Source organism: Chrysochloris asiatica, unplaced genomic scaffold (assembly GCF_000296735.1).
Source record: "Chrysochloris asiatica unplaced genomic scaffold, ChrAsi1.0 scaffold00020, whole genome shotgun sequence".
NCBI classification, from domain to species: domain Eukaryota; kingdom Metazoa; phylum Chordata; class Mammalia; order Afrosoricida; family Chrysochloridae; genus Chrysochloris; species Chrysochloris asiatica.
The window spans coordinates 13,588,365-13,598,480 of NW_006408538.1; the positions used below are offsets into that span (position 1 = coordinate 13,588,365).

General features: G+C 46.6%; 1 protein-coding gene across 1 annotated transcript in view; it reads left to right on the forward strand.

Annotated features, from left to right (window-relative positions):
- Positions 1–10,116, forward strand: part of COL13A1 (collagen, type XIII, alpha 1) — a 198,700-nt gene that overhangs the window by 175,086 nt on the left and 13,498 nt on the right. Inside the window, exons 38-39 of the mRNA XM_006837462.1 lie at positions 3,203–3,289; positions 7,171–7,209. Of these exons, the coding sequence (XP_006837525.1) occupies positions 3,203–3,289; positions 7,171–7,209 (126 nt within the window). The remainder of the gene's footprint in view (positions 1–3,202; positions 3,290–7,170; positions 7,210–10,116) is intronic.

Sequence of the window (10,116 nt, forward strand, 5' to 3'; positions counted from 1 at the left end):
AGGGTTGCTGTCAGTAGGAACCAACCCAACCGCACTTAACAACAGCAAGTTTCCTATGGCAGCCATGAGTAATGATGGTTCTACAACAAGAATAATTGATACCACTGGACTGTACGCATGAAAAATGTGGAATTGGCCAATGTTGTGATACATATGTGTCTTTTACAACAATAAAAATTAGTAGATTTCTCCAGGTTCTCACAGAGGCTGGTCTTCAAGCCTCTGTCTTGTTCCTGGAAGGTGGAAGGAAGAGCTTCAGAACGGTCAGGGCTCAGAGCCTGGGACAGGGAGTTGTTTAGGAGGTAGAATATTTTATCTTTGCCATTAAGGGCAGTGCCTTTACCCCAAGCACTTCTCCACAGCTTTGACCCAAGTGCCTCCTTTAGGATGAACGCTCAATCAAAAGATGGTGTGAATCTACCAACTTAGTCATCAGGAAGATCGGGTAGGCCATAGTGAGAGATGTTAGCAGTGAGCTGCCTACAAGCCAGCTGAAAAGGTCTGAATGAGGGAACTCACTCCCCTGAGTGTGTGTGTGTGTGTGTGTATGCATCTTGCTTCCCTGGGCCCACCTGGCCTCCTTCCTCCAGCATCTTTTTTGGCCTGGGTCTGTCTCTTCCTTCCTCTCCTCCTCCATTATTTCCTCCCTGAGATACGTCCCCTGTCATAATCCCATGCCCTGTGACCTCCCCCAGCTTCAATTTATTTCCTCTAAAATCTACATTCATGTATTTATTTTTAAAGAAACCTCTGCTACTTCATTTGATTTGTCTCTTTCCCCAAGGCCACCTAGAAGTCCCTTTTTGTCTTTTTGTCACTCCCTGGGGAGGAGAGGGTGTAGGTAAAGCGACTGCCCTAGTAACTTTAAAGGGTCCTCAGGACATGCACCCCATGGTGTAAGCTGTCCATCATGCAACACGACTGACCCTCTGTTACCCTTACGACAAGCATTCCAGCAGCCTGGGACCCCCGTCTTCATCAGTTCTGCCCACCCTCCTCATTGTTGTTAAGTGCCATCGAGTCAGTTCCAACTCATAGCTGCCCTGTATAGGGTTTCCCAGGAGCAACTGGTGGGTTTGAACCACCAACCTTGTGGTTAGTAGTCCAGCGCTCATTTTTACACTGGCCTGACCCAAACAGAATGAGGGGTCCCACGGTGCCAAGAAGACTGACCACGGGATTCCCCATGCAAACAACTGCCTGTTCACGGCTCCTCCTCGTGTTGGTGGGCATGGTTCAGAGCCAATGGAATGAAAGAATCCCCCCTAATATGCAAATATGTTTTCCTCTTTAACATATATCCTTTCCTAAGTAATGATTTGAGGTTTAGAAGCTCAGTTAGAACAATGCATTGGAAATTGCAGGCAACCCCTAGAATGGAGAAATTTGGATAATTTCCCAAAGATCAAAGGAAATCTCAAAAGTATTTGTTTCCTCTGACTCCTTGTAATGCATAGATCTGCTAGCCTCCCATTTTGGAAACACTGCAGACACAATAGGCCCGTGAGACTGTGACCAGCAGGCCTGGCTCCTAAACTGGCTAGCAATTAGTAATAACCATTATTGTTATTATGAGCAATTGTCATTTATTGAGCACATACTACAGGCCAGTATTATGCATTAAATATGCACAAAGACCTCACAAAGCACCATTGAGGCAAGTGCTATTAGCCCCATTTGATAGGTAAAGAAACTGAGGCTCAGAAAGGTTAAGTTTCCAATAACAGCAGAGCCAACTCTGACCATGATGCCTTGGTGGTTTTGCACCCTGAACGTTCCCAAGTATTAAATTATAAGAGCTCTGGTAGTGTAGTGGTTACGATCAGGCTGCGAACCACTAGGTCAGCAGTTCGAAACTGCCAGCTGTCCTGCGGGAGAAAGATGAGGCGTTCTGCTCTCATAAAGATTTACAGCCTCGGAAACCCTGTACAGGGTCGCTATGAGTCAGAACGGACTCCACAGCACATAACTACAATTACTACAAATTAAGTGTGGTGCTGTAAGTACTGAACTATAAGGTAGGGTAAGTACTGAACTGTAAGATAGGAAATTCAAATCCACCAGCCACTCTCAGAAACCATATACAGGGTAACTATGAGTTGGAACCAAATCAACGGCACAAATTAACAACAACAGGGAGCAGGGAGAGAGCTCCAGGAAGACTCCCTAGAATGTACTTGGGCCACGTTTTAAAGAAACCCAACATATAACCATCCAAACTCAGGTTCCTTCAGTGGTAACACATTACTTTTAAAAACAACTCCTCACAGCATTCTTTACATGGAAAGAGGCCCTGGCAGACAGCAGTTAGGATTTGACTCAGAAAGATGATGCTTACTGAAGCTTGTCAGAACCTTGAACTAACAAATCCGCATCCGAATGGCTATCTATGGCTTTCCACCAGGTTGGCCCAGAGACACACCTAGGATGGAAGGGCCCAGCTGGGAGCAGGTACCTACATGCCCATACATGCATACACGTATACTTGTACATGTGTGTGCAGGTACACACATGCCTGTATGTATGTATGTATGTGTAACCACTTGTGTGTCCACAATGCAAACGTATAGTACACACCCACACACTCCTACATGTTCCAGTACATACATACACACAGCACACACATAGACCCCAGGACTCTAAATAAAATCCCTTTGCCTCCTTGGAAAGGAGCCCTGGTAACATAGTGGATTACACATTGGGCTGGTAACCACAAGGTCAGTAGTTCAAATCCGCCAGCCGTTCCATGAGTAAAATGAGGCTTTCTGCTCCCATAAGGAGTTACAGCCTCAGAAACCACATCACAGCAGCGGTCTCCTCGGGACAAAAATTGTCAGCCCAAAGCTTTTTGGAAAAAAGGGAACCTTCAAAGAGAAGGAAGTCAGTCTCCAGTCACTGTGCTCAGCACAGGCCCACTCTGAGGCCCGGTTAGCAGAGGGGACCTCGAAGCTTTTTCTGCATTGGCCTCTAAGCTCCCGCTGTGGCCCTGCTGCATCCTGCCCCCGCTCCACCTGCCTGAGCTAAAATCTCAGGTGTTCAGCAGGGTGGAGCTGGACCCTAACCCCAAATCCTATCAGGAAGAAGAAAGTCTATTTTCTCTCTTTCATTTTTTCTCTTTTTCTCTCCCTAATCTTATCAAATGGATGATACTAAAGTTTTGATGTTATTTTTTTTTTCTCTCGGACTAAACCATTATTTACAGGGGGAGAGGGGGAAGAAAGGCTCTAGAGGGCCTAAAGGGGATAAGGGAGACCAAGGAGCGCCTGGATTAGATGCCCCCTGTCCATTGGTATGTGTTTCTTTATCGCTTGCATTGTTTGGGGGTTTTGTTTTTTTCCTTTGGGGTTTGCAGCTTGGAAACAAAGAAGGCAAATCAATTAAGATGAGAACCTAATGACTGACCACACTGAAGCTACTGAAATATGCCTGTCCATTTGGCCAGTGAAATTCAGCCTGCTGCTGGTTTTCCTTAAAAACCACAGCTGCAAAGAATTCCAACCAAATCCCTTCCTTTGAAGATGCACAGCTGATGTGTGGAAAGGAAGAGACCAGGAAAAGAGGGATTTTCTGAGGTCCAGGCTGACTTTAGAAGCCAGTGTCACATTTGGGATCCCCAGATTTGCCTTCTGTATCTGAAACCTCACTGAGTCAGGATGCAGGACACCGAGGTCAGCATCTCCAGAAGCCACCTGTGCTCAAAAGCAGTCAGATGGAGCCATATGGAGGACTTTTAATAGACAGCCGTCCAGCTTCCAACAACCACCCACCTAAAATCTAAAGCTTCAGACAGATGCCACTCTATCCCCATCAGTAAACCCAACGCATGGTGACTCCGTGCGTCTCAGAGTAGAACTGTGCTCTGCAGAATCTTCAATGACTGAGTTTTCAGAAGTAGATCACCAAGCCTTTCTTCAAAGGCACCTCTAGATAAGCGCATAACTCCAACCTTTCAGTTAGTAACTGGGCACGTTAACCATTTGCACCAAGCAAAGCAATCATTAGTTATTGGTGCTACACCTTCCAGGTCTCTCAAATGCCTTTTCAGTCCCTTTGAAGGTTCTCAAGATTATGGTGCATCCAGGTGGAGCCATATCTATGTTTAGTCTGAATGAGTCTTTCCACGGAGAGAGGGCTGAACTCTCCAGAAAGCCAACGAGAGCACAGAAGTGAAGTTTGGGAGATGGGACTCCAATACCTCACGAGTCCTGCATCCTGGCCAGTAGGACTGGGCCTCTCTGCTCCACAAACGGACGGAGCTGGCCAGCCTTGACTTCAATAACCCCCGTGGTTGGTTTTGTGAACAGGGACACCGAGGTTTTAAAGGAGAGAAAGGGGAGCCGGGGTTACCAGGTTTGGACGGACTGGATGCCCCATGCCCATTGGTATGGCATTGTCCCCCCTTTCCTGCATGGCCGATTCGGGTGTCCCTACCTGTGTGGTTCATACCTGCATGCCTCTCCAGCCTCCCTCTCCCCACCCTCCACTCCCAGCTTGTTCTCTGATGGACGCCCAGGGACACCCTGCCTTGACTGCCCCTCGGAGCATCCCTGTCTCCCTCCTGCGGGCAGTCTGTCTGTGTGTTCTCTTAGCTTCCTTCTGTACCTGCTTAAAAAATACCTGCGGCTTTGGCTACCTCTGATGGTCATTTCAGAAATGAGGATCTAGACAAAGCTGCCACCAGCAATCAAACCAGGGGAGGGGACCCTGTGGACACGTTCTTAGCACTGACCCCTCTTTCACACAATGCAGTTTGTTCAGCAAGCACTGGCTTAAAGGACACTGAGGTGCCTGGGTCAGCCTCTCATATTACCATCCTTCCACACGCTCCTGATTTGGCAAGGGGCAGACAGGTACACTCATCAACATGGCTAGGAGAGGCTAAGGAGGTCTGTGGCTGAGGACGAAGAAGGGGCCTCCCTGCCTCCGCTCTCAGCCAAGGTTTGGGGTCACTGCTCTGGAGGCCCCAGTAGAAATGGGGAAAAGTCTAAGAGTAGATTTTTAGATCCTAAAGGAGTCCTCCTTTCTGCCTCAATCCAAGAAAACAATGCAAGACTCTACCTTGGTTTCCTTCCATTCATCTGCAGATGGCTCACCAGGAAATAGGCCTGGAGAACATGAAAGAGTGAGAAGGTAGTTAGGGAGAAGGAAGGAGGCACTTCTTTCAAGCTGGTCCCAGACCTAAGTGGTACCCTTAGGTACCAGTCCCAGTCCCTGTCTAGGCCATTCTAGACCTCCACACCAACCCTTCCTCCTCACTGAAAGGGAGGCGGGAGTGGACATTCTGTTGGAGCCAGAAGCAGTGGGCTTGGGAGAGTCTTAATGTTTGTTCCCAGTCATGTGGCATTCATGGGACTATCACCACACCATTAGTCAAATTGGAACTTGTGTCTCACACCCCCTGGCAAAGCTCCTTGAAGAAGACCAGGGACTTTTTCGGAGCAGCCTTTGTAGCTACAGGAGAGAACCAAGCAAGCACACAGAGCACCAGGCTTCCTGTCCCTGCACCTCCCACTGGCCAAGCCTGTCCCCAGCAGGCAACAGGAATGGACATCTTCCTCCACCGTGGGCCTTCCCAGTCCCTCTTCAAAGCCTGCACTAACCTCTGCCAGCTCTTCCCTCTGCCACCCCTGTAGGCAGCATCTCCTTCCCACCACTTAAGCCCCCTGCCTCTCTGCTCCTCCCCACCTGACCAGCCCTTCTCCCCTGGCTGCCGTGCTCTGCACTGCTCCCTCCACTGTCCACGTGCCAATGGGAATACCGCTCAGTCGGTGGGGCTCCCCTGCCTTCCAGAGCCCGTGTGCAGTTGTGCGCCGTGGGGCTGGGGAAGCAGACAGAATTCATTCTGAACCTATCACTCCCCCACTGCAGTCCCCTCCCCAACCCACAGGGGAACACAAAGGTCACCCTTGTTTGACCCTTAATGCAAAATGTTGTTTTCTCCAATAACACCCCAGTTGTATCGTTTGTTAAGTTCGTTGTTGACGTGTACAGACATTCCCATTCTTGTTTCTCATTGTCATTGTCTCCCTCGTCCACTATGTGGGGTTAATGTGAATATGGCGGACAGGGGAGATATTGGTCAGGATTTTTGGTGTTTAAGATAACTAGGTTTTTTTCCACCCTCCATGATGGAAATCCACAAGCAAGGGTCTGTCAGGGGCCTGTCACCAAAGCATTAAGTTGGCACCCAATGGATCTCCCTTGGGACTGACCTGAAACTTCTGTCCATCTAGAATCTCTTTGTTTTGGAGCCTGGAGTTCTAGGCCCTGGGGGCATGCTAGTCCATTGTCTGATACCAGATCTTTGCCCTTGATTCAGTATTGCAACTTGTCTCACAAAGACATCTAGATCCCCACCACCACCACCACCACCACCAGAGAGTGCAAGAGAGGTCAGCTGTTAGGCCCCAACAGTAGGATAAGCACTGGACTGCTAACTGTAAGGTCAGCATCCAAACCCACCAGTTGTTCTTTGGAAACCCTCCTATACAGGGTCACTGTGAGTTGGAACCGACTTGACGGCACTTAACAACCACAAGACCTAGGGATGGTTTCTTCATGGTGGGCATGACATTATGGGTGCTTGCTGGTTGCCACCAACAAAGGGAACAAGCAGCACACAATTCATTGATCCCATTCCATCCGTGTCTAAGTACCAAAAGTCCGGTCTTCTTGAAGGCACCTCAGGGCCGCCTTGAAACCCCATGAGATTGTCCCTTTGTGCTTTTCTCACCCTATTATTGGTCATCAGATAAGAACAGTGTGGATTGTCTTCTTCCGTTCCTTAGTAAAAAAACAAAGCTAAGCGAATGATAGCTTAAAGGACCTGCCTCAGACTTCATAGAGAGGAAAACTAAGGTCCCCAAGTGCTGACAGCTGACTTCCCATGAACACCCACACCAGTGGGTCTTCCAGGCTCTTCTTTCCTTGGCACTCAAGGCTAATTGATTTCATAGGCTAGGAGAACCCCCACCCTCTCCTTTGTAGCTCCATGTGACCTTAGCCAATAGGAAGAGAGCATCCAGTTCTGACCTGAGGTGGAAACAATAGACAACTGTAGATGGACCAGTCCCCTGTCAGCTGCCATGTGTGTGGCCCCTATTAGCCCTGTGCTGCGTGGTGGGCCAGCTTCTGAGAGTCTCATCCCTTTGCTTACCTTTCTCCCTATAGGGTGAAGATGGGCTCCCAGTTCAGGGCTGCTGGAACAAGGTAAGGTGAGGGGGGGGGGAGGTTTGCGTGGCCTTAAGACAGATGTCATTGAGGCTCCATTTCTCTAGAGATGTGATAAAGCAAATGGAATGTCCATTCTGGACCTTTCTGCAGATGAGACAAGACACGGTTCTGAAAAGGAACTGTCTCAATGGCAGGGGCCCATTCAACAGCTCATTAGCAAACCCCAATGTATGGAGTTTCCATGTGGCCACACTGGTGACATCGTTAGCTTGTGTGTGGTTGAACAGTACCATTCCTCCAAGGAATTCCAAACTAGGTTTGAAATCACGTTTGAAATGTTTCAGAATCTCCTTCTTTAATAAAATTCAAGAATCAGTGAGAACTCTATTAGTGCGCCTATAAGGCCATTTAAGCCATAGGCTGACACATTTAACCAGATCGAGGGAAGCTAAGTTGTTTAAAATATAAACTCACGTGCTTTCAGCGCTTCCTCCTCGAGCCTATCCAGCTAGCACACTACCCTTGAACTTAACCTTTCTCACAGATAGTCTGCAGTACAACTTCTCTTGAGTTCCCTGACTTGCTATAAACATTGAATTTTCATTCATTCACACTTGCCTCGGCATCAGCCATCATTAAAGCAGACTGATGCCAAGGGCTATGCCCTTGCACACAATCACCCCACTCAGCACACTCCCCAGTAAAGGTACTAGCTACCTTGATTCCCACTAGCAGCTACACACCACTTCCCTCCTCAACTCCCACTCAGAGATTTCCCCAACCCTCTGCCCAGTGGTGAACGGGGATGCTGGCTCATTCTTCTCAAAGGGTTGGAGACCTCAATTAGTTCAAGAGTTTGTGTTTAGCTAATTCAATCCTATCACAGTGAAAGCAGAGTCATATTATCAATGATATGGATGAGCAACTTTCTGCTAAAATGGTCAGAATCTCATTAGTTCATGGAATTGGATATAAGTAAGGAAACTGCCAAGAGACAAGACCCTAGATTGAGTACCACTTGCCAGGGCCTGTTCCCCCAACCAGAGGAAAGAAAGGCTTAATCCTCAAGGGAAGTGCCTCTCCTGAATCTGTTCCTTAAGTCACTTGTTGAATTCCACCCTAGACCTAGTTAAAGCTCTTCAGAGGCAGGAAAAAGATATGTCAAACAAGGCTCCCATTCCTTGCCCACTAAGAAAAAGATTATCGCTGATGGATAGGCAACATAAGTAGTTGGGCTTAAAGGGGGAAGAAAAGCTACCATCATGAGCTCGTGTCTTGGCTCCACTAGAAAATCTCATGCCTGCCTGTTCATTCAACATACATTCAGTCTGGCAAGATGCATAATTAAACAGACAGGGCTCCTTAGACACAGAGTGAAAGTGTCCTCTAGTGGCCAAACAGGGAAATCACTAGAAGGTGTAAATGTTTCCCACCCTCAGGGCGCTTAGAGTCAAAACCATTTCTTTGACAGGGAGGCTAGTGGTTTCCCCAAAACCCTATCCAGAGCTCCCATCCATTCCAAAACAAGGTCTACGTCCTTCCTACATGGGAAAGAAACCTACAAAGACCCACTGACACTAACTCTCTGTTGTTTTGTTTCTGTTTTTGTTTCCATTTTTTGTCTTTGCAGTGATGGCTTTAACCTTGGACTGGCCTGTGTGTGTGTTTGTACATAGAATATTTATTTTTATACAGTTTTCACTTTTTGAAAATGCCAGAAGTATGATGCATCTTACAGATTATTGAGATTTTTTTAATTGCATATTTTGTACAGAAAATACCAATCTCTTCCCTTTTGTTTACAAGATGTTTTGTATAAGTCTGCGTCTCTAATACACTTTTTATTTGTGAGTACAGTTGTAATGTTTGCATGATATTTGTGCACACTTATTAAGTATTGAAGCTTAATAAATTATTTGTTCTGGTGCAAAAGGGGAGGGGCCATCCAGCACTCAGGTGTTGGCTGGCATATGTGTGAATTTACATAAATATGGCAGATGGTGGTATTTGCCAATCTAGGTGTATCTAAGAATCTTCTAAACTCTCTTGGACTTTTAATATTAAAAACTGAACCGTGCAAATTCATGATTCTGGTTAATTATTAAATGAAATACACGATTTCTTATGAAAGCAGGAGGTCTCAGAGGCAGAGACCCTCAGAAGTATAAGGAAATGTTTTGAAATGTTAACTCTGACAACCAGAGAGGTAAGGAGATTCTCTTAGGCAATGTCTGTTGTGCCGGGTTGGCACAAACAGAATGCATGACTGCTAACTGAAATGTTAGGGAGTCGAATCTACCTAGAGGTATCTCCTAAGAAAGGCCCAGAGCTTTGCTGCCAAAACATTAGCTCTTGTCAGCTCACTTCCACTCTGACACACACGGGTCACCAGGAATTGGAAGTGGCTGAGTGGCAATTGGTGTTAGACCTATTAGAACAGATCCCAACTTTTATCACAGTGTGATTTCAAATACGGATCACCCTGTAGCATTTAAGGTTGTGCGACAGCTACCTAAGATTTGGGGGTGGGTTTTTACTTAACTTTTTAATGAGAATTGGGTGAAGATTGACAGTTTTCTGTTCAATAGTGTATACACGCTTTATTTCATCTCATTGATTGAACTCCGCACAACCTAACATCACTTAATCCCACTTTCTCCCTGTGTTTCGGTTTTCATTCCTTCTTTCCTGACTTTTCTGAACTTTGTCCTTAAGCAAAGACTCCCCTTTTGATGTCAAGTGGTTGATTGCACTGAGGATAATCCTTAGACTAACACTCATCTCCCTAGAGTTATACTTTATAAACCTGTACTTGTTTATAAACTGAGTATGGGGGGCTCCATTCAGTTTCAGGTTTGAAGACTGATTAAAGGACCATAGTTTGGAAGGTTCCACCTATTTCTGTGACCAATAAGCTTGGTCTTTCTTTTTTTTTTTTTTTTT